The sequence below is a fragment of the Lepidochelys kempii genome, chromosome 4 (assembly GCF_965140265.1).
Source record: "Lepidochelys kempii isolate rLepKem1 chromosome 4, rLepKem1.hap2, whole genome shotgun sequence".
Classification (NCBI taxonomy): domain Eukaryota; kingdom Metazoa; phylum Chordata; order Testudines; family Cheloniidae; genus Lepidochelys; species Lepidochelys kempii.
Window position 1 is genome coordinate 92,101,209 of NC_133259.1, and position 25,187 is coordinate 92,126,395.

At 41.0% G+C, this 25,187-nt stretch overlaps 1 protein-coding gene across 2 annotated transcripts in view; it reads right to left on the reverse strand.

The window, feature by feature from the left end:
• Window positions 1-24,746, reverse strand: part of GABRB1 (gamma-aminobutyric acid type A receptor subunit beta1) — a 261,371-nt gene extending 236,625 nt beyond the window's left edge. The window contains exons 1-3 of one of the 2 annotated variants that reach the window (XM_073342125.1): window positions 24,502-24,746; window positions 24,253-24,344; window positions 23,894-23,961 (exon numbers count right to left, since the gene is read on the reverse strand). In XM_073342125.1, the coding sequence (XP_073198226.1) occupies window positions 23,894-23,961; window positions 24,253-24,344; window positions 24,502-24,581 (240 nt within the window). In that variant the 5' untranslated portion in view covers window positions 24,582-24,746. The remainder of the gene's footprint in view (window positions 1-23,893; window positions 23,962-24,252; window positions 24,345-24,501) is intronic. The other variant, XM_073342127.1, reaches the window with a different exon arrangement.
• Between the last annotated feature and the right edge of the window lie 441 nt (window positions 24,747-25,187).

Consider the following 25,187-nt stretch of genomic DNA (forward strand, 5'->3'; position numbering starts at 1 on the left):
TTAACAGATGAAGAATTGAGGCACTGAGAAAATCTGTAGAAGTACTGGAAATTGAACCCAGGTCTCCAAACAGTGCCTCAACCATGAGCACATCCTTTATCCCTCCCCAATCTGCTCTCCTTTCAAAATACCATCATATACAACCACCTTGATTGGTGGCTTGAGTTCTGATGGGTGGTGCTTCCCACTGAATGCAAAGTTAAATCTCAAGTCTGTGTTGCTTTTCAAGCCCTTCATGGGACTGGCCCAGTGTCTGAAACACTGCCTCTCCCTTTGTGACTGTGACCTCCCATGTAATTTTTGTTCCACTATGACAATGAAAGCGCTGACCACTGAGGGTGACGTGATCACAGGAGACTAAAAAACCTAACTCAGCTGAGAGAGAAGAGTTACCACCCACAGATCTCACCATGTTCAGAAGTACATGAAAAACTCATATGGTGAGCTTATCCTTATTTTTTATTTAAAAATGAAAATACTAATATAACGAACTCCAGCCAATGACTCATAGCTTTGACTTGACATAACTTGACAATTACCTCTTCTGTTCATTCCCTTTGAAGCACCTGGCAATGTCAGAAGACATGATGCTGGGCTAGATGGATCTTTGGTCTAACCCAGTATGGCCGTTCTTATGTTCTTAAGCAATAGGGAGAGAGATTGTTACCTTGTCTTTCAAAGCTTGTAGGGCAGTCTGATACCACAGTCGTGGACATGATATAAAAATGATGGATAGGTAGATGGTCTGATTATCTGGGCTTCAGTGGGAGTTGCTTATATCGAGAGCAGAGAGAATGAGGTGTCAGATTACTGTCAGGAGCGTGATAGCCGCTTAAATCAACATTTAAATGGTATCTTAGGATGGATAGATGTAGTAGCAGGGAAATGTAAAATAGCTGTAAGAAAAACCAAATTATCTGCAACCCATATGGGTGTAATGGAGGAGAGTGTATGTTTGAGAGAACAAGGAAGGAGTTCTTTGTTTTTCCTACAAACCAATGTTTCTTTATCTGCGTTTGAATTCTCATTGAACTATTCACAGAAAATATGGCTTCGAAATCAACCATTAAAGATTCTCCTTAATATCTACATACCATTCAGAGCAGGTCAGCTTGTTTTGAGTTTCTATGTGTTGAAAATCATCAATTATTGCAATAAAATATTATCAGTTTAAATACAATTGGCCAGATTCATCCCTGGTATAACTCCATTGATCTCATCCCAGCATTTCTAGTTTCAAGTAATCAAGAAGAGCATCTGGGGATTGATATTTGTAGTGAAAGAACAGTGAGAACTGAAAATGACATTTTCCCATCTAGACATCAAATATAACTCTTTTTCTTGAGATGGGGTTTACAAAAATAAATCACTCAAGTGCACATGGATAAATCTAATATATCTAGTGATATATTCAAAAATATTTCAATACCTTGATTCTAAATGTGCACCACTCTGCAGTTGTCTAATATTTCTGTGGCCTGATGTTATTAAATTCTTGGATGTTACAATGTTTTGTTATGCTAATTTATATACCTGGAAAGTATTTGAAACTGTGACTCACAATTTGTCTTAGTATAAGTAGGACAAAATTAAGCATCCTACTGAGCGTGATTGATTCACTGTGTTTTCAGTTCAGTATGTAACACTCAATTTTTTCATCCCTTCCAATAAAATCATGCTGAACCATCCATTATTTTAAACATTTGAATGGAAAGAAGAAAAGTAACTAATAGGGCTGTAGATCCCCTCTCTTGCTTTAGCACAAAAACCCATCTACACCCCTAAGCGTCCCCTCCACCCCAGGAAAACAACCCATAAGCCTGATCAGAAAGATTGCATGTCCTGTCTGTATTTGCAGGTAAGTGGCTCTATGTGGGCCCACTTACAATAATGTATATCTAGAGATGCCACACTGAGTCAAAACTGAGAGAAGAATTTGGCCCCATATGTTCTTTTGTTTTAAATATGGTCAGAAAAGGTAGGTCCTGATCCTGCCAACTTCTCTGCATGGGCTGCCTGTGCAGAACCCCACTGATGTCGATGGGGTTCCATGTGGGCACAAGGTTCCACCCACACAGAGCAGTTTGTAGGACTGGGGCTTCAGATTGTTTCCTGTGTGACTGGGGCATCATTTCAGAAAAATTCTGGTTGGGGAGGAGGCAAAAATGGTGTCAGTATATAGAACATTATATATATGATATTATATCCTGCAAAGCCTGGTGGATGGGGAGCGAAGCAAAAAAGAGACTGACCCTTGCGGCCCATCGAAAATGATGTTCCTGCTTATCTTGTACTTGGTGGTTGGTCCCTCCAGCTTCCATCATCTCTAGCTACCCTCCTGATAGGATTTCAGAATACAAACTGTGGGAATCACTGGACCCACCAAATCTGGTAAAGGAAGTGAAGGCATTGCCTATGGAATAAACTTGTCTAAATAGTTCATGTCTACATCATCTTCATAGTAATATTTTATCATTTTTTTAAAAATAAATACTTGTTTTGAATAAATTAGTGGCTTAATAGATGGCATTTGGTGGGAAGGGACTGGTGTCATAAATATAAAGGGAACGGTAAACACCTTTAAATCCCTCCTGGCCAGAGGAAAAACCCTTTCACCTGTAAAGGGTTAAGAAGCTACGATAACCTCGCTGGCACCTGACCAAAATGACCAATGAGGAGACAATATACTTTCAAAGCTGGGGGGTGTGGGGGGAAGCAAAGGGTCCTCTCTGTCTATGTGATGCTTTTGCCGGGACCAGAGCAGGAATGCAGGTCAGAACTCCCGTAAAGAGTTAGTAAGCAATCTAGTTAGATATGCGTTAGATTCTGTTTTGTTTAAATGGCTGATAAAATAAGTTGTGCTGGAGGGAATGTATATTCCTGGTTTTGTGTCTTTTTGTAACTTAAGGTTTTGCCTAGGCGGATTCTCTGTGTTTTGAATCTGATTACCCTGTAAGGTATTTACCATCCTGATTTTACAGAGGTGATTCTTTTACTTTTTCTTTAATTAAAATTCTCTTTTAAGAATCTGATTGCTTTTTTCATTGTTCTTAAGATCCAAGGGTTTGAGTCTGTGTTCACCTATGCAAATTGGTGAGGATTTTTATCAAACCTTCCCCAGGAAAGGGGGTGTAGTGCTTAGGGGGATATTTTGGAGGGGGCAGACGTTTCCAAGTGGGCATTTCCACTGTTATTTTTGTTAGACACTTTGGTGGCGGCAGCATAAGGTCCAGGGACAAAAGGTAAAAGTTTGTACCTTGGGGAACTTTTAACCTAAGCTGGTAAGAATAAGCTTAGGGGGTCTTTCATGCAGGTCCCCACATCTGTACCCTAGAGTTCAGAGTGGGGAAGGAACCTTGACAACTGGTTATAGACAGGAAAGTAGCGGTAGGAAGGAAAATGTTTACTGAGGAAATTAAATATATTTATTCATTTTTTTGTTTGCACTTTATGATTTTGAGAAAAATCTCTGCCTCCATGCTTTACACAGTGCTGGGTGAACCTGGATTTGGGTTTGATGTGAAAATGAAACTTTCCTAAGTCTGACAACTTCATAGCAGAGACAGTATCAGGATCCCCATCTTACTTGGTGTTATCACCTTGGGGGAGGCTGCTGTCCATGTTTTGACTTGACATTTTGAAGACGGATTGTAAGTTAACACCTGGTACTGGAAACGCAGCTGGCTGTGCAGCTGCTCTTTACCAGCACTGTGCATGCTGTTTTCACCATCTGTTGGACCGTGGACTGATGCTGATGTCCTTTGCAATGGGAACCACCTTTAACAGGAGGCCAGGAGTTTTCCTTATCTTGTGAAAATTCTCCACAAAAGTGCTGGCTTGTAAAAGAATTAATATTAATACTTTGTAAAAACCTTTTCCCTTTCTGATGTCTATTGATGGCCTGCATCTCTCCCCAGGTACAATATCTAGGGAAAGAATGGGTACCTGGGGAATTGTTGAGATACATTGCTCTGTAGTGTCTTTCATTGGCAGTAGCAAGCCCTGAAGTATGAAGCAGAAGTTTTAGCTTCATATTTTAATTGACCCGTGTAGGGGCAAGGTTGCGGAAGATTGGCGAGGAGCTAAGTGGTGGACTGAGTACGTGACTGGATGTAAGTGGAGGATGCAGGCAGTTTAAATGAACTTTGTCTGACAGACCCTGCCAAAAGATATTGTAGCATAAGTCAGCATATTTTTGCCTGTAAACAAGTTAGTTTATGTAATAAGCATAAATCATACATATAAGAATGTAACCAGCTGTTGACCCCATGTAACCCCGAGATAAGTGCGGAGAATATAGCACTGCAGTGGACTCCTCCCCGGCGGAGTCCTGCCTGGTCAGCTGTCCCAAACGGCCAGAGTCCCCTGCAGCCCCTCCGTGTGTCCTCCCCGTGCAGATTGGAGCGTAAGTTCTCCTTCCTTCCTTCCTTCCTTCCTTCCTTCCTTCCTTCCTTCCTTCCTTCCTTCCTTCAATAAAGCATAGTTTACTATTCTTAGGCCTGAGTGTCCTCCTTTTGCTGGTATCCCTCTCCCCCCGGCCCTTGCGGGCACAACCCGATGTTAAAATTGGCCCCATGTGTTAAAGTTTCCTCACAGTGCAAATCTCAGGTGGTGAAATGATAGGCTGACTCTCTGGGCCATAAGAACTAGGCCAAATGTGATACAAATATCATATATATGGGTGGTATTTTAGCTAGAGTTGTCTTTGCGTTATATTTCCTAACTTACTATGCTACAGTCATTTTAATCATCTGCTTTGAAATTCTAATGATAATCATTAAAAGAACGAATGTGTCTCTAGAAACAAGTATGGCTCTTAACACATACTGGGGAGCTTATTGAAAACAGAACCATTTCTCTGGAAACTGGAAAGTTCCTATATTTTTTAGCCTTTATGTGCAACTGAGGCAAAAGTAAAGAGACCCTCAATTTGGACTCCATATTTGAAACTTTGTTTTAAGAAAAGTATTTAATAAAGTACGAAGAAAGTAGACGATATATTCAGAAGACCCACTTATGATATGGAAATGTGGGTAAGGCATTTGAAGCAGGAATTTCTTCCTTTGTATTATACCAGATCCATACTCCTGCTAAAATAATTAACCAGGAGTGCATGTATAATGATCAACAATGTAAGGTATCTCCTGCCCCGGGTCAAACACTGGGTAAGACTCCCATTGACTTCATTGTACTCAGATACAGTGGCAAGGAGGGTGATATAAGAACCTATTGAACTGTGAGACCATAATTTGACCCTATGCTCATGGAAAGGAGCCAAGGAGTTTCCTGCTTAAAAGAACTCATCAGCATTCTGATATTTAAAAGAAAGCAACTAATGACAAGCAAACAAACAGGAGAATATAATAATTAAAAGTGTTGAGACAACATAAATTACTTAAAGCACTTTGAGATCCTGAAACTGGTGGTGCCTTAGAAGTGCAAAGGGTTATTACTATTAAAAGAAAACAAACTAACTAATGTGGATCATGTACCAATTATACTGGAGAAATATTTGCTTAGGGTTACAGATAGAATGTGAGCACTGATTTGATATTGCAAGTGGGTCAATTGAATAAAACTCTTCTCAAGGCCAGGTGATGACCGAATCTGGGCAAGTGGTAAAACCAGTGACTTTTCTTGATCTAGAATTTGTTCAATATTATTTTTTGTTTAATATTTGTGCATAATGGTTTGAAGAAGCAGGACCAGTGTGAGGAGAAGCTATGAGGATATGTGTACTGAGTCGTTAAATCTCTGGCCGGATTCCAGGCAGGTTCTAGGTGAAAGCTGTATGGTGAAGTAGAAAGAGACAGTGTAGCTTTAGAGGCTACATGGTTTTGCTTATTCTAATAAAATTCCTTGTTCAGCATTTGAAGAAAGTGACTCTTTCTGTGAGTCTTTACCATTATGATACGGCACAGTTCAATGTCAGTTTGAGATCTGCCTGTACGTGAAGTCATTTGATTGCTCATCCATGCTGTATGTCTCTGCCATAACTTAGTCACTGCTGGTAGCGACAGTTTGTCCTGAAGTCAGCCTTTACAGATTGCTGCAGAAAAGGATAAATTGTTAACCTCTCACTATAAGGCTCACTGTGTATAAGGCTATGTCTGATAAAAGACCACTGCACTGTGAGCGTCTGGTTCCCCACTTCTCTAGGAGCCTGTTGACCATTTAACAAGCCAAGCAGTGACAAGCTGAAACCTTCTACTTCAGATGCAACCCCCAGCATGTTACTGATCAATTGCAGCTTCCTCTTAGTTTTTTCCCTGCTCAATCCTGACACAGTGGATAAAATAACCAGAGAATTTACAGATTTCTGCTAATATGTTTTCAGTGTTAAAGTTTCCTCAGAGGAAGCTAGTGATGTTGCTACGCTGCCTGTGACGCGTGGTGTATGTGTGAAGTAGAGCAGGGTGGAAACTTTTTGTCAAACCGGTTCTCCATTGCAAAATGCTGCTTGGACAAAATCGAATTTTTTTCACAAAATCCTGTAGATTTTGATGCAATTTCCCATAAAAATATTGAAATGGAAAATGATTCTGGGCTAACACAAAGAAATTGAAAACAGCTGCTCATCTAATTAGTAGACTGAGTGCTTTATCTTGTTTTCTAGATCAAAGGGTCAAACTGTTTAATAACAACACAAACAGGAGACATTTTGATCTAGAAATTAAAATAAGGCATTTCAATGAGTACTATGCACAGCTGCCCTTAATGATTTTAATAACAGAATAACATAGAATAATAGAATATTTATCTTGACATCATATTATGCACTACTGGTGACATGCCGTAACAATGTAAAAGTAATATAAAAATTAAAAAAAATGAAATGAAATTTCAATTAAAAAAAATTCAATATAGAATTTTTTTAGACTTTCCATTTAATGGAAAGTTTCAAAAATATTTGTTTTGTTTCATACTGGAATGAAAATGTCTACATTCCCCAGCTGTCTAGTATGAAGCCACCCGCTCTGAAATGCATGTTTGCACCACTGCCTGGCGTGTGAACATTAGTGCTAAAGATATGCAGAGTAAATTGTTTGCAAAAGCATGGGCCAAAGAAACTCCTCCGCTTTTAGGGTGTAAAAAGTGGATATGTTTTAGCTGGTGATCCCATGGATGAGCAGGGGGAGGGACGGTGGGTAGGGTCCCATACTCACCTCTCACACTGATGTAAATCAGGAGTAACTCCACTGATGTCAGTTGTGTTACAGAATTGTAAAACTGAGCACCCTGGCCCTGATCCAGCAAAACAACGAAGCCTGAGAGGTCCAGGTGAAATTCACACTCTTAGTGTTAAGCACATATTTAAGTGCTTTCCTGGGTTTGGGCCAGAGAGTTCAGCATCTTGCAGGAGCAGCCTATAGTTAATAAGACCCCAATTTAGTTCCATTGTATACATCTGTGATCATATGTCTGCAGGTGACTAGCATTCACTTTTCTACTGATGCTGTTAAGAGTCTCATCAAGTTGAAATCCAGGAAAAACAAATCACTCTATTACTTTAATATGATTAAGATGCTGAACAATATTTAGACACAGTGTGTATCTATTTCAAAGATCTCAACTTTGTTGCCACTTGAGTGCTTTCTATTCTAACAGAGACAATTAAAAAAGACACTACTGAGAGTCTTCAATCTCAGTCCAATGGATTGCTGCATTTTAATGGAGAACATTTATTCCAACCTGTAATTACATTTGGCAGTCTGAAATCATTCATCTTTTGCTTTGAAGCCAGGCTCTCTCTCTTGAACATTTTATTTTAAAAAACCTTCCAGTCATCATCCTGTCTTGTTACAAGGTGAATGTACATATGCTATTGGATGTTTATGCAGAATCACAATACTGTATTTCTAGAAGCTGCATTTGTGTCATCACCTTTCCTTTGTTCAGGATACAATGCAAGCCGTCAAAGGTTTGCTAAAACAGAGATGGAGAAAACTGACATTACTTAGGCCAAGCAATCTTTTAAACTTAAAAGGGCCCTTTCAAGGTTGAGGGGATGAAATTTGACCTACCTTTCTACCCTAGTCCATGTAATTATTTACACAGGGCTACTGCTTGAAAAATTGTGGAACAAACTGCATTAGTTGGTCATATGCCCCCATAATATACAGTAGGTGACATTATGGAATTCCTTGTGGCTATATTTTAAGCTTTAAAACCTTTGAGGTGAAGGGGGTTTTGTTTAAAACGCCTTTTTGAGCACAGGCCACAGAAGAGGAGGAATTTAAAATGACAGAAATTTTACAAGCTTGAAAGTGCCTTTGTGACCTCCAGAAGTCTTTTTCTATAAAAAGAAAAATGATCCTTATTGAGCTTTAAAAGCATCCACAAGGTGTTTCTCTATTGGCTGCCATCTTGGACTCTTTCATCCAGTAAGAGCTACATTTCATACTTTGCTGTCACTTTAAAAGTTCAGCATACTGAGGGGTCCCACAAGATTTAACATCCTGGGAACCAAGAAATCTTAGAAAACAGTTCTCAGCAGCAATTGTCTCTAGCTCCCCCATTAGCAGCATACCTCAGTGGGAGCCACTTGAAAATCTTTGGGTTTGATTTAACAAAGCAGTTTCAGCTGTTGCCACAGTGTGCTCAGTGCACTGAGGAGTGTGTGTGTGTTGGGGGAACTTCTTGGGTTCTATAGTGTTAAGCAGAGCTGGTCAAAACATGGTCAGTTTGTTTCACACAAAAAATGAAATTTTAAAGTCTTCTGATATTATTGATATTGGAGTTTTAGTTTTAATTTTCCTCCTTTCTCTTGCTTTTTAAGTGACAAAATGAAAAGAGATTGGGGAGGGTGGAAGGAAAAGGGCAGAGAAATTGGGGAAAAATTGTGCTTGACAACTGAGAACATTGAAAAAAACTGAAAATTATTTTAGAAAAGGACAATTTTTGTTGAAAAAATTTTTGAATGACAAATGTTGACTAGCTCTAATATTAAGGGATCAGGAAGTGTCTTGATATTAAGGGTCCTGGATAGTTTCAAAAGGATACTGCACACATAACTGATTGAGTTAGTGACACTAACAGAGGGCAAGTACTGTTTGAACCAATTGACACTTTTCAGAGGGGATGCCCATGGGTACAAATGCTGGAGGAGGTGGGCAGGATGGGGAATGCCAGGAACAAGTTGTTACTACTCTGCAGATGATCCTCTAACTGTAATTGCAAGTCAAACACATTCTCACTGCTCTTCCACCCTCCTGCTGCCATCAAAGTAAATGGCAAAACTCCCGTTAACATGAAGAGGGCCAGGATTTCACGCAACATTTTATATGCACTTGCATCTCTGGTCACATCTGTGGTGGAAGTAGCTGTAGCCACCAAGAATTACACCTGGGTGAAGAGGTATGCTAGAAGCATGACCTAGAAATTGTGCCTGACTTGGCACATTTCTTAGAGTTGCCAGCCACAGGCAGATGGTCCCCTGGCATCAGATTTTTGCCTGTGTGGGACAGCAATAGCAACAAGATTCCCATTCCATTTGTCCAACTTTGGGCTCAGAAAAAAAAAGTGTGTGCATGTGAACAATGAGGAGGTGGCCCACAGGAAAAAATGTACCCACTCCAGTCATTTTCTTTTCCATTCTCATTATCACAGGGATTTGTGTATCTTATGCTATTTGGCAGCATTCTCAGCACATTATTTATACGAAAGGGAGGCTTTACCATTTTATATACTTCCTTCAGCAATGTACTCTGTGATGGGTTGTAATATTTGGCTGAAGCCCAAGAGTGTCAAGAAGCTCTGGGACTTCAGTGCTAAGACCCCCTGCTGGAAGACAAGGGGTTAATGTACAGGGACTAGAAGCAACTGGAAGCCAAAAGCCTCCAATGAAACCAAACCAGAAATCAAGGGTAGATTGGTGAGTGTGGCTGAAGAGCCAGACAATTACTCTGAGCCCTGAGGTAACGGAGAGTTTTATTTACTTCACACCTTATTGAAAGGGTGTTTGTGACTTTTATTTGCTTTGAACTCTGAAGCCAGGGAATTTGCACCTGTTTGTGTGGCTCAGAATTTGGAATACTGTTTGCTCTAACTCTGAAGTCAGAGAGCTTTGGGACAAAGTGTTCGTCTACATGGGGAAACTTAATGACCTAGCCATTCTAGTGTAACTATATCAGCATGGCTATATCGGTAAATTTCCCTGTGTAGACAAGCCTTCTGTTTATTCAAGCTCTGAAAAAAAATGGATTAAATCCCCCTTCAGGGGCATACAGAAGGACGTTTGCTTGAGTATTGCTTTATTCATTTTGCCTGGGTCCTGTTTCATTGAAGGACCATTTGCCCATTTAGACAAATGAAAAATAAGCTGAAAAGCTTTTTAGTAACAGTGACTCAGTGGTTTAACCTCAAGCTGCCTACTTAAGAATGCATTCTGTGTCTCATTCTTAATAAAATTCTCCATTTGTGAATGGACAGTGATAAAAGGATTTGACCTTTATGTATTATTGCTTGATTTCTTTTTCTGTATTTGCTGGAAAAATTAAAATCAGGTGCTGAACATTCTCATTAGTATTCATTTCAAATATTCTTGCATGTCATTATCCCTTTCAACACAGAGTTGCTGTATAATATAAATGTGTATAATATAAATGTGCTTCTGTCTACATCTTCTGCACTAGAGCTTGGGGAGCTTTTCATTGTGAATGGTTTATTTGATGAATTTTGCCTCCTTTTCAGTTCCAAACAATTTTTGATCTTTATGAATTTGTTCATGCAAGCACATCTCAACCTGTGACGTGCTCATAAGCAGTTTGCTACCTGCAAGTACTATTATTACCATTCTGTGACTGCTCACAGTATTGTTTCTGTTCCTTCTTTGGATGAGTAATAGATTAGGGAATTTTTAGATGACATTAAACCTTTCTCTTTCTGGAAACTTTGCATTATGCAGGGTCAGCACTTCTATAAAAATTAGGCTATTGTAATATTATAGGCCGAGTTAGTGCTGAGATTAACTTTCTTTGGTTGTATTCACCCATAGAAATTGTGTGTTTATTCTGAGCATAAAAGGCATGGTCAGATTGTTCATGTTATTTCCTTGTAGGGCAGAGTCCTGGTTAAGGTCTTTTGCATGACCCTTCTTGAGTAAAAAGAAAAGGAGTACTTGTGGCACCTTAGAGACTAACCAATTTATTTGAGCATAAACTTTCGTGAGCTACAGCTCACTTCATCGGATGCATACCGTGGAAACTGCAGAAGACATTATATACACACAGAGACCATGAAACAATACCTCCTCCCACCCCACTGTCCTGCTGGTAATAGCTTATCTAAAGTGATCATCAAGTTGGGCCATTTCCAGCACAAATCCAGGTTTTCTCACCCTCCGCCCCCCCCTCCACACAAACTCACTCTCCTGCTGGTAATAGCCCATCCAAAGTGACCACTCTCTTCACAATGTGCAATTTATCAGCCTTGGCGGGCCTGGGTCAGCTGATTCAGGCTTGCGGAACTTGGGCTGCGGGGCTGTAAAATTGTTGTGTAGAGGTTTGAGCTCAGGCTGGAGCCTGAGCTCTGGGACCCTGTGAGGGGGGAGGGTCCCAGAACCTAGACTCCAGCCCACACCTGAATGTTTACACAGCAATTTTTAGCCCCGCAGCCTAAGCCCCGTGAGCCCAAGTCAGCTGACCTGGGCCAGCCACCATGCCACGGGTCTCTTATTCCAGTGTAGTTGTACCCACAGGGTATGTCTTCACTGCAGCATTTGCAACCTCACTGCTAGAGAAACATGGGCCAAGCACAAAGTCTGATCAGCCACTCTGAGACCTGGCAAACTTACTTATACCAGCATCAGGCTGTTTAGGACATTTATTTTAGCCTCTCTGGGCCTTGGACTCACAGCAGTGTTGCAAAAGATGCAATCTAGGACAGCTAAGTCAAATTCTTATTAGACAGAAGCAAAAAGAAAGAAATAGGAAAGAGAATAAATAAAATGGGGAAGGAAAATGACAGCAGAAACCAAAGTCTCTCATTCCAGAGGTGGTCATGATTTAGCTGGTGCCAGTGGAGGTGGCATACCATCTGGGTCCCTCTCTCTGGCCTGATCTGGTCTGGACATCTCTCAGGATCAGGGTGATGGAGGCCCAGTGGTATCACTGTGGAACCTGGGGTTGCTAGAGATGGTTGAGGTGGCAGCCATGATGGTAAAGCTTGCTCCTTTCAGTCCACCTGGTTCCCAGCGAGCTGCTAATTTGATCCTCCTACTGAAGTACTTTTTTAAGGACTCCAAAAGGGAATGATAGGTGGAATAGCCCATTCTCCCACTATTTTGCTCACCAATTAGCCCTCATTTATGACATACCAAGTCTGGTCCATTGATTTTCAGTCTCACACTTCTCTAATTTACTAGACATGATCTCAACACTGTCCTTGGGTTGTATCAGTAGGCCTTTTTGTTTGAATTAACCCAGTCTTTTGTCTCCTATTTTACCTCTCCCATAAATATTTATTATTATAGGTGATTGGATCATTTTATTAACTTTTATCAGTTTTCCTTCAGTTGGGGTAGGCCTTCTAGATGCCAGTTATTACAACGGGCTCCATGTAATCCTGGAGCAGCTATAACCAGGGACCGAGAATAGAGCAGTATCTTTTCCCATCCCAGCAACCCTGCATTCCGTACATGGCACCAACAGTCCATTCCCCCCCATCCAGGGATAACACATGGGCCAGCCCATCTCTTCTTCCCCCTTCCCTCACCCGCAGACAGCCTTCTTTTGCTGCCTCTAATGTATTGGTCCTAAAGTATTGCGTGGTAGCTATCTGTGTTACAGTGTTGAAGATTTGATGTTCAAAACAGGATTTGTGAGGTGAGAGGGTTTGTTACAGTCACACTGCATAGAATTTTATTTTTAACTTTTTCTTTAAAAAACAATCCACAGGAAATTACTCCCCCAAATCCCTACATTAAAAGAGTGTTATTTAAGTTGCCAAGCCAAGCACTTGAAAGTTAAGAAAAATCAGATATATAGTTCTCCATGCAACCTTAATTCAGCCCCCTACTACAGTATGATGCAATCTTTAATTACATGATCACATACTATTTGTTTTTCAACAGAACTCCTGCCCTCATTCAAGATGCAAGTTGGATACATAGACTGGAGGCAGAGTTAAGTTGCATTGGCAGCCATAAATCTGGCATGTCCTAACTTTTTAGTGCTTGACTTTGCTTTTTACATAACTTACATATTTAATATGTGTTTTGTGTATAGTATTATATAAGTACAAAGGACTTCTGTTTAAAAATTAATACAATTCTCCCAGCTGTTCTGCAGAAGATCATTTGTTATCTCACACATTAGTCCAGCGATTCTCAAACTGTGGGTTGGGACCCCAAAGTGGATCACGACTCCATTTTAATGGGGTCACCAGGGCTGGTGTTAGACTTGCTGGGGCCCAGGGCTGAAGCCAAAGCCCAAGCCCCACCACCCTTGGGATTTGGCTTTAGCCCCCCAGCCCGGGGCGACGAGGCTTGGGCTTCAGTTTTGGACCCCCACCCCACCTAGGGAAGTGAGTCTTGGGCTGGCTCAGGCTTCACTCCCCCATCCTGGGGTGGTGTAATAATTTTTGTTCTCAGAAGATGGTCACGATGCAATGCAGTTTGAGAACCCCTGCATTAGGCTATCTCTCACAGTTTTTCAGACTGCTCCTAGACCACTTCTTCTGTTTTGATGCATTTGGTCTCACATTCCTCCCCTGATGGAGATTCCCTCTAATTACTCATTTTTCTATTCCCTCTTTCCACCCTTTGCCTAATACAAAAGTAAATTCAAATCTGAATTTTCTTAATTTTATAGGTCTGTATCAGAATTTCTCCATTTACTGAGGGCTTTGTGACCCAACCCTATGTGGCTGCATAGCTGATTAGTAGAGACTAAGACCCAAACACAGCTATTTTGCCATTTGAGATGGGCAAATTTTTTTAGGCAAATACTTAATTGGCAAAAAAATATATACTTTTTTAAATTCATTTTTCAGGGCGTTGGAACTATTTGTGGATTTAGGGCAAATTTGACTGAAACCCGCCCCTGGATTTTTTTTAATTGCGAAGTGTTTTGATGTTTTGAGTTGAAATGATGTTTGATTTAGAAATATAGGACTGTTTTTTAGAAAATGGTGAAAAACACCCCAAACCAAAACACACACAAAATAATAAAATTGGAAAGGGTTCAACTAAGAGTTTCATTTGACTCCAGACCAAAATTTTGTGTTTTGGCTTTGGTTTCAATGAGCAAAAACTTAAACAAATCAGTTTTGGTTTGAACTGAACTGACTCTTTTTCTTAAGGATTTTTTGGCTCTTCCCTGAACTAAAAAATCTATTATTTGCTCAGCTCTAGTTGCCACTTACCTTATTTTGGCTGCAAGGGTCTGTGTGCCTCTTCTCCCCCTCACATGTCCCTTGAGCAGGTAGGCACAAAGGTGTGGGAGTAGGCTGAGCCTAGGCTACACTCTCCATAACATGTCAACCAGCAAGGCTGAGCTGACACAAGGTGGGGAATAATCTACAACCAGCAAAGGGCTGCAGTAAATTATTCTCCTTTGGGAACAAGGGGAATCAGGGGGTCTCTGAGTCACTCTTTCTGTGCTACTCAGCATAATGGCTCAGTTTAGGTCTAAATTCCTCCTGTCTTCATCTATCTATACACCCCTTTTGCATACAAAATGTATAGCATGATATGCTACCTCACAGAGCCTTCATTTCTTCCTTCCCCATACCAATATTCATCAAACAGGATGCCTTTTAGGTGACCTGCTTCTTTTGTAGGCCTTGAGGCAAAATAATCAGGTTAGTTTGGTGATTACACCTTTCCTAAAATCATCATTTGAATGAGACTCCCCAACTATAAAAGATAGACACAACCTCATGATACTTATACTGCATGTTCATGCTTGTGCACTTTCAATGAAATAAGAGATAAATGTTCATGAGGGTCGTCTCTCTTTATTTTTTAAACACTTGACTATAGGATAAAACAACTGAGATATTTGGTGAGGTAATTAATGAGAATTTTCACATTAGCACTTCTTTCAAGCTTCTTTCTTGCTACCAGTTAATCATTATTGTTGTTTATGGTTTGTTAAGCATGCTAAGTGTGCTTGGTGCTATATGTGATAGATGTAGTAGTCTGTCCCAAGCAGCTTACAGTTAGAACTGGTTGAAATGGTTTATTTTGGGGGGGGCAGGGTTTATGGAGGAGAAGAGAATGAAATTTTGAAAAGCCAATGAAAATAATATGAAGAGTTATTGCAAAATTTGTACTTTTTTTAACAAGATTTTACTTACAATCTAACTAATGATCATAGTATAGTAGTTACTTATCTGATAGTATTAGAGGTACTGGACTGGTAATATTATAAAAAATATCCAAAATAGCAAATCAAACCTAGTCTCTGTTATTTCAATTGTATTTCCACCCCAAATAATTTTACAGAATAATTGAACAGGTATTTTTTAACTTGCTGAGACTTGGCTTCAAGTTCGTAGTGACAAGGGTGCTAGCCTGGAACTCAGGAGACTCAGATTCGGTTCCTTGCTCTGTCATAGACTTCCTGTGTGACCTTGGGCAACCCCCTTGTCTCCCTGTGTTCCAGATGCTGTACTGGATGCTAGTTCTTGACTAGCCCACAGAGATGTTGTGAAGCTAAAATACATAAAAGATTGTGCAGTGCTTAGATTACGGTAATGGGTTGGGGGTCGGAGTGGGGGATAGGTATCACAGATAAAAAGTTCTGTGAATCTCCTGCAGAATACAGGAGATTCACAAAAGTCTCTATTTTGTCTTGCACAAAAGTCTCTATTTTGTGACCTTATGGGGCGTGTAGAGCCCTGAACATCTCATAAGCCAGTTGCACACAAGGGCCACCTATTCTACAGACAAGTCAGCCTGGTGCACCACAGTAAACACCCATGCCACAGGTGAAAGTTTGAGTTATACAAGGTCACAAGACATGTAAAGAGTAATACCCTGGGGTTCTGGAACTCTTCTCCCCTGCTAGGACCACAATATTTATAGTAGTTACCACAGCCATAGTGCTGTACTAATGACTACTGTGCAGTTCCAGACCTTCTTGTTGTTTTTTAAAATAAGTAACAGTGTAATTGTTGAGAGAAGTATCTTTGCCATCCCAAATTCTGCCTGGAGAGACTAGAAGTTGGTTCAAGTTCCTAGTCTCTGGATAAGACAGTATTTCCTTTGCTGGAAATGAGAATCCCAACTCCTTAATCAGTGATATCATTGAAATGGGAGCGATGTGGTGGAATCTTCCACCCAATGGGCTTCATCTCTGTGCTAAAAGCATCAGCTCCATACTGAAACTTTCACCTGGGACACTTCCATTTCAGATGTTCAATTTTAGAGTGCTATGATTAGCAATAAAAGGCCTGAAAGAAATGGTCCCTTCACAGATTTTAAGGCTGCAAGAGACCATTATGATCATCTAGCCTGATTTCCTGTATAACATAGGCCCAAAGAATTTCACAATTCTAATCCTGTACTGAGAGTTCCTTCTTTTTCAACAGAGGGGCTCCTTGACCAGATTTAGTCATATCTGCTTAATTTTCTGACAAAGATTTTTATTCCACTTCTCTCTTCTTAGCCAGAAAGAACTCCGTTGTAAGTTTGGAATGCAGGCTAAGTTTGCATGACTGGCAGTTATGAAAAGCAAACCTTTATTTGTGTAAACTGAGCACATTTGCTATGGAATCACTGAAAGATAAAAATCATGGGACCCCACGATGCCATCTTTTCAGCCACTTTTCAGGACAGAGCCAAACTTTAAAAATCACTCCTGTCAGTCAACTCTGGAGGGACTCATCTCCTGATAAGGTATCAGGGAATGTAATGTGTGTACTCACTACATCCATCAAGTGCTTCTCTATGACTTACTAACAATATACAGCAATAAGGCAGGACGGAGTCAATAACTCTACCTCTGGGGAGGGGCACCTGGCATTGGTCACTGTTGGAAGACAGGATACAGGACTAGATGGACCTTTGATCTGACCCAGTATGGCTGTTTTTATGTTCTTATGAACAGTTCCAGTCTTTTTAATTTCTCCTCACATGGAAGCTGTTCCATACCCCTAGTCATTTTTGTTGCCCTTCTCTGTACTTTTTTCAATTCTAATATATCTTTTTTGAGATGGGGCAACCAAATTTGCACATAGTATTCGAGGTGTGGGCATACCATTGATTTATACAATAGCATTATGATAGTTTCCATCTTATTATCTGTCCCTTTCCTAATGGTTCCTAGAATTCTGTAAGGTAGTGGATAGTATTCCAGTGAGGAGTATCTCTTGCCAACTGAAAAGGCCAGTCCAGTCTTAAGCCCTAGGAATCCACTTATTAGATAAGGTTAGCCCCAATGGCTGGAGTTTAGTCATTCTGATCCTGACACAGCAAGGTCCCTTAAGTATATACCTAACGTAAGAACCCTGAAAGCATCCTCATTCATTCTGATGGCACAGTTTCCTTCCTGGGTGCTGCCAGAGTTAAACAGTGCTACTCGTGTGCTCAGGTGCTTTGCTAGATCAGGGCCATGTACCAGTATAGAAGCTCTAGCATGAGAGTATTTTCAGTGTTGTAGATCAGGAACTGAACCCTACAAGCTATGGAAACATGATTATATTTGATTAATAGATTCATAGATACTAAGGTCAGAAGGGACCATTATGATCATCTAGTCTGACCTCCTGCACAATGCAGGCCACAGAATTTCACCCACCCACTCCTGCGAAAAATCTCTCACCTATGTCTGAGCTATTGAAGTCCTCATATCGTGGTTTAAACAAGTCTGTGTTTGTTTTTATATCATACATGAGTTTTCAAATCTCTACAAGCACATGTAACTGAGATTTTTTGCTACTCTTGTAATGCTTTGACCTCTGTGCCATTGAATGGAGACTATTGGGGAAAGCTTTTGGAGGTAACATTTTAACTCATTTATTGCATGTGAACGATTCTTTTCTGAGGCCCACTTCTTAGTGACCATTTTCTGGTAGATATAGATATACACTCTTCATTTGTTTGCCCTGAAGCTTGAACACAGCTACCATGCATCATACTACCCAGACGTATTCTTTGGTATTAGCAGCCTGTTTTGTTAACTTGGGTCAAGGTATGGCAGTAAACCAGACAAATCATGTCACAGAAACTTAATAGATTTTGTCATAGCATGGTTCCTAATGAACTCATTTCATATTCATGTAAAGGTCTAATATACTTTCATAAGAATTCTGTCATGGCGGAAAATTAGTCAAACATCATTAACTGAGACAAAGCAAAAGGGTCACCTTGTAGTTTTGAAAGGAAACACTTTGTAAATTTCAATTACTATAACAAAGATGCAAAAATAAACCCATTAAACCGTGTCTCATGGTACATTAGGGAAGGAGGGAGTGTGTACAGTGTTTAGAACAAGGGAATGGGGGCCAGTACTACTGGTCCCACTTCAGCCTCTGCCATTGATTTGCTGATTAATGTAAGGCAAGTCATATATTCTCCCGGTGCCGGAGTTTACCCACCTATAAAATGAGTATAACACAACATACCTACATCCCAAACAGGGGGGGCATGAGAACAAATGCTTGGATTAATCCTTTATATGAAAGTCACTTGTGGCACCTTAGAGACTAACCAATTTATTTGAGCATAAGCTTTTGTGAGCTACAGCTCACTTCATCAGATGCATACTGTGGAAAGTATAGAAGATCTTTTTATACACACAAAGCATGAAAAAAGCTTATGCTCAAATAAATTGGTTAGTCTCTAAGGTGCTACAAATACTCCTTTTCTTTTTGCGAATACAGACTAACACGGCTGTTACTCTGAAACATGAAAGTCACTGTAGAAGCTAAGTGTAGCAGTAGTATTATTAAACTACTAAAGACAATAACTATAGAACAATGCAGTCCAAAGAAGCTGAGTAGACATAAAATAAGTAATTTTGGGAAAATACCAGCAGGGTTGATTCCAAGGCCGGGTAAGTTTCAATACCCAAATGGGTGAGATGTTTCACAATAGAAGGGTATATTTTCAAAAGGCTCCATCATTGGGTAAGCTGCACAAACAGTCTATTATTCCTGATGATATGCACAGAGTTCACAGTAGTCCTTTTTCTAGAGTCTAAGCTAAAGTTGCAGCAAGTCTGGAAACAGGATTCACGCAGATACAGTAACCAGGCTGTTAGCCCCACAGTGATGGTAAGTCCATCAAAGCCAAATTCAGAGCAGTGCCAGATGCCCAAACACTGCTCCACAAAGGATCAGATTATCAAAGGAACTCCATTCCTATTTAAGTGCCATTGAGATTGCTGGGAGTTAAGTGCCTAAATACTTTTGAAGATCTGGATCTCAGTGCCTTTAAAAACCAGGGTGAAACTATTTACATTTTACTTCCGATATTTAAGGACATTTTCAAAATATTTGTGACTGTTCTGCTTGTGGTCCAGATTGTGACAGGCCTGTACTTGGGCACACAGAGGGGGAGGAGGTGTGGTTTTAATTTATTTGGCACCACTTGTATAACCTGTCATGCCAATAACATCTATGGAGCTTGAAAAAAAATATACAGGGCCAGACCGAGCTGCAGACTTGCACTGGAAAGAGCACAGGGACTGCTCTCAGTGCATCCCCAAGGTTCCCAGTGCTAGAAAGGAAGTGAGGCAGGAAGGAGGTGGGTCCAGGGCCCTGCAGCAGTAGCAGAGGAGAGTGCACCAATCTAAAGCACAGTGTCGTCTCCACAGTGATACGAGAGGCATAACCCCTCCTTGAACACCTCCTGGGGCAGTGTGGCTACAAACAGTCTGTTACTGAGGGTGGCGGCTAAATATCACCATTTGGCACAGTTTAGATTGGAAATGGGTCTTACAAAGTCATATAGTGATATATATTCCATGGGCTTTCCTCCACTTCAGTGGCCTTTGGATCAGGGCTGTAGCATAGGTTTAGATTCAAGCAGTAATACTACTCTTAGGCCATAATTAAATTCCCCAGTGAAAAAGCTACCCGAGGCTTAATAATTCCTAAGAGGGAAACTTCATTGCTGCCACTTTGAGAATAGATAAACCACCAACAAAAAAACCCTGCTGGTTCTTATTATGCTAGAAATGTTTTTAAATAGCTTTGAAAGTAGGTGTTTATAAATAAGTAAATTAGCATGGGGAAGCAGCAGCAGAGGGAATGGAAAGAGGGCATGGGGTCCGAAGTTAGCTAATGAAGCTCAAGCATTTTGAAAATGTGAAGAGGGCCACCTTGTTGGCCTTGGAAATGTAATGAAAACAAAAGGATAGCTATCTGGTTTGAAGCATTTGTCAGAATCTCAGTTAATATTTCCTAAGCATAAATAGAAAGAGGATGTGAAGGTTTGCATCAGGTTGTAAAAACTTGGTATCTAAAGCAAGGCACCTAAGTGGCTTGATTTGCAGAAGTGCTGAGTCCCAGGCTAGGGCTGTAACCATTGGACCATCCATAAGTTAATTTAAGTTTATTTCACTATAGTAAGTCAGATTGCAAAGTACAGTAAAGCAAGATGGAGATAGAAAAGTAGGAAAGCCAACATTTGAGTGAAGAGTCTCCAGTCCTATCAGTTTTTTCATAGATTATGAATCTATGATCCAGAGATTCCAAGGCCAGAAGGGACCATTGTGATCATCTAGTCTGATATCCTGTATAACACAGGCCATAGAACTTCCCCATATCTTTTAGAAAAACATCCAGTCTTTATTTAAAAATTGTCAGTGATGGAGAATCCACCAGGACCCTTGGTAAATTGTTTCAGTGGTTAATTACCCTCACTGTTAAGAAATTACACCTTATTTCCAGTCTGAATTTGTCTAGCTTCAACTTTCAGTCATTGGATCATATTATACCTTTCTCTGCTAGATTAAAGAGCCCATTATCAGAATGGTTGTGTCAGTGCAACTCCCGCAATTTTTGTTTTTATCTGCAAACTCTGTTTTGCTTGTGTGGGAAGGGAGAGGAGCTGGCGGAGGGCAGACACATTATGGATCGTGCTCTATGCAGCCCCAAGTGGAAATACTGCTGGAAAATACAACATAATTGACCCTGCACAGCACAGAGTGCCTCCTCTGGCCTGGCTCCCTAACTCAAAACTCCCATTTGAGGATCCAGCATGCTCTGCACCTCTCAGAATAAGGACTTTAGTACCATTAGTGTTGGCATTAATTTCACTTTGCTCCTGCACCTCTGAAAAGGAGGTCAACATAAAGTCATGGCCCCGGGTGGACACATCATCTAAGGTAGCCATTATGTTAGAAGGGATGATTTGCTCAGTGATTAGTGTGGGGAGTCTGACCTTGCTCCCAGGTAATGGTTTGAGGGTGAGGATAGGGTTTGTACTCCTTGCTTATCCTTGACATATGCAAGGTTTATGTGCTCTTTCGTCCACCCCATCTGCACAGTCACTAACATGTTCTCTTTGAAAGGAAAGTTCAGCAGGAACTCTGCAAGTTAGAATTTGCAAAGCCTGTCCATTGTGTTTTCCCTTCTCCGACCTACTGTTTATTATTACTTAACATCTGAATTAAGATATGACTTTTATGTCCCATTCGTGGCTCCATTGTGCTGTGCACACCACATATGGTAAAAACAGTCCCTCCCCCAAAGAACTTACAACGTAACTGTGACACTAAAATAAATATAACATCTATATTTATTCAACAACAGAAAATTAAGATATACAGTTAAGAGTAGTAAAAATAAATCTGAAGAGAAATAAATACTATCTTTTTAAGCATTCCAGTGATAAATATTAGACTGCAGGAATATTAGGAAAAGGGAAATTAATTTGAGACTGATTAATGTCTTAGTGCTTTGTGAAATTTCAATAAACTGACAGCTGGTATCAAAACAAAGCACAGCTATCCAGTTCCTCTTAGTTGCATAGATGTTCCTCTTCAGATGGGAAAAAAGTACCTTAGATTTTCATTTGAGACTGTCCCCCCCCACACACCAAAATGCCCTTTAAGTATATTAATCAGAAATGATTTTGATGGGATTAAAAGTTCCAACTGATTTTCATTTTCTGTAGTATTGGAAGAGAATGTGAAACCAGCCTAGTACTAGATATTCTGTGCTTTACTTTTGCATTCATAACTATTTTAATTCAATCATCTCAGCAATGAAATTAACGCAATCAAGTACAATGTATCACACATCTTTGTCTGAAGTTGCATTTTATTTGACTCTCAACCAGTTTTCATTTTTCTAATTTTGCTAATTAGCTGTGGAGCTTCCTTCATGTATACACTTTTTTCTTTTTCCCAATGAAAAAAGCACTTTCCAGCATTAGTTTTCTTTTTCTTTGCTTTTATGTTGAGAAGTTTTTAGTTTGTGGAGGTGATGTTCGTTCTTTATAACAGCCTTTATCTCTACCATCTAAATCAATTGACAGAGAAATTCAGTCTGTCCATCTGTCAAAAATATGTACCAGGAATCTTTAATATTTCTAGTATTTCAAATATATATAGCTGACTGGGGTGAAAACAAAGAGTAAAACAAAAACCTTATATATTACATATATTTAAATGCAGTGAGCAATTTCAAAATTCTGATTTAAGTATATTCAAATTATAGAAATATTCCAAATGACTTTTCTTTTTAGCAGCCCTGAATTGCTTTACACAGACATTTGCTCTTAATCCTGCTACTCCAAAGTATGTGATTCAATCTGCAGTATCAAACTGTTTGCTTTTAGCAGGCACTTTATGAGAGATTGGACACCGAGCTAAAACGTGATGGAAGCCTTTCAAACCCCCCCCCCCCTTTCACCCCTCCTTGCTGTTAAAATCCTCACGGACATATTTGCGTGTGGACTAATCACATTACAGCTAAGATTTGTCAGCCATTCAGCAATTACAATTCACCGATCCCAGGCAAGAGATCTCTGATATGCTAGAGGGAAATCAACAGGCTTCTGCTCTGTCTCAAGCAGTACCAATTCTGCCAGCCCAGAGTCTCAGCAGCATTGCTGCTTATGCAGAACATGGTGCTTAGCAGACAGCCTAGCAGCAGCTACTGTTGCTTTGACTATTTCCTCCGCACCAAATCACAAGAGGAGATTAAAATATAAACAGACTATACTTTGCCCTCTAGCTTCCTAACACAACGATCTCGCCCCTCCCCACAGGTGCCTCTGGGTTCCAGCAGCAAATGGGCGGTTCAAGCAGAGCAGATTTCTGCTCCTGCTGTCTGAATATGTAGCTCTATAAGTTGCATACAGAGACACACGCAAAATCCACCGTCCGCCCGCCCTTTTTCTTTTCTTGAAGGCTGTTAGCAACCTTTGCCAAGGCAAAGGATCTCTGTCTCCTGACCAGTCAACAGTCAGCTTGCCTTAGCTGTAGCTATTTCTTCCGAGGGAAGCATGGTTGTCCTTACCCCGCCCCCCAGACTCCACAAATGCAGCATTGTCATGGTGTCAAATATGCGTTTTATTTTTATTTTATTTATTTATTTATTTATTTATTTATTTATTCATTCCCGGCTCCAGCGGGCCAGGGCTCTGAGGGCTGAGAGAGCGAGGAAGCGTGGAGCTGTCCTCGGTGCTGAAAGGCAGTAAGGCGCAATGATCGGCAGATGGCGCCGTGCCCTATTTTAAAAGGACGTGAAAGGAGAAGAAGGTGCTGTGTAAACTCGTCCCAAACAGGTTTCCCCAGGGCAGCTATCAACAGCTCGTCTCCAAAGAGCACTCAACGTATGTAACTCTCCGCTCCCCGTCCCTTGCTCTGGCATGAAAGAGAAAGCTGCACAGATACGAGTCTGAGACACCCTCTCCCCCGCAACTAAACTCTAAGGGGTAGGCACAAAATGTGCCAATTTCAGAGCTCTGGTTTAATTCAGGGCGTGTACTCACCATGTTGACCTCTGAGACCATGTCTATATTGGCAATGTCTATCCTCATCCCGACGTCAACAGGAGCACCTTTAATGAGAAACAGGGGGGTTTGTTATGCACATCACAGGCATTTAAAAACACCATCCCTGTGCCTGGCTGTATAGCGGCATATATACATGGGTGTGTGTTTGCATGTGTAAATGGGGTGCATCAGGGGGTGTGTGCACGCATGTGAGTATGTGTGTTTGTGTGTGTACTTGGTCAGAAATTGGCCCACAACCATTTGCAAGGACTAATTTGCAATTGAACTGACGTTTCCCTCTAATACAGGAAATGCAACACGGTTGTGCTACACGTTGAAAAAGACTGACAAATTACCTCCAAAGTCTGGCCTCAAGCGAATGTCGTATCCGTGGAGCAATCTGTCCACTGTCTCTTTCACATATGACATGTTGCTAGGCTCATTAACGCTGAAGGGAAGAAGGACGGATTGGATTGAGAATCAAGGCTAGAAACTGCTGGCAGACAGAAAAAGAAATGCACGTACACCTCCCAAAACAATGAGATCAACAGTCCGCACACGCACCGACAAAACCCGGAGAGAGCACCCCGGAGAATAACGCTCACCTTTGCGCACAGCAGACCATGGCTATCATCACGGGGAACGAGAGAATCCCAAAATACCCTCGACTGTGAACTGTCCACATTCCTAACTCTGTCTGAAGAATTGGCTTTTCTGCGAAGATCCAAGGAATGCAACTTAGTCCAAGGCAGAGCAATAATTCCCAACAGACCAACGCATGCGCGGAGCTCGCTTGATCTCCAGACACCTTTCGCCTTGAAAACAATTTGTGTAAAACCGTCAACAGAGCCAAACCGCTCGAAGTTCCCGGTCTCTTCAGCCAGGTTTCTCAGAGCAGCTCAGAAAAGCACCAGCGTCGTGGGCTCAGACAGAACCAGGCGCTGCTTTGGCATCTAGTGTGGACAGTCCCCGATTGCACATTGCAACCGGAGGCTGTCGATCTGGATGGAGCTCAGACGCCAGGGAATTGTTCGGGACATGGCCGGCCGTGGAAAGTGTTCTGGGACAGAGCGGGTCACGGTTTCTCTGATGGGGGGCGGAGGGGTGGGGTGGAGTGAGAGAAGCAGCAAGCCCGTGAGCTGTGCTCCGATTATGTTTGTGGCGGGAGCAAAAGCCTCTGTTGTAACTGACATGGGCAACAGCGGCTCCACAAACGTGAGCGCCACTCGGCTCCCCACACCTACAGCCACCACACAAGTGGCCAGTACCCGCCCCGCCGCGGTAGGCATCC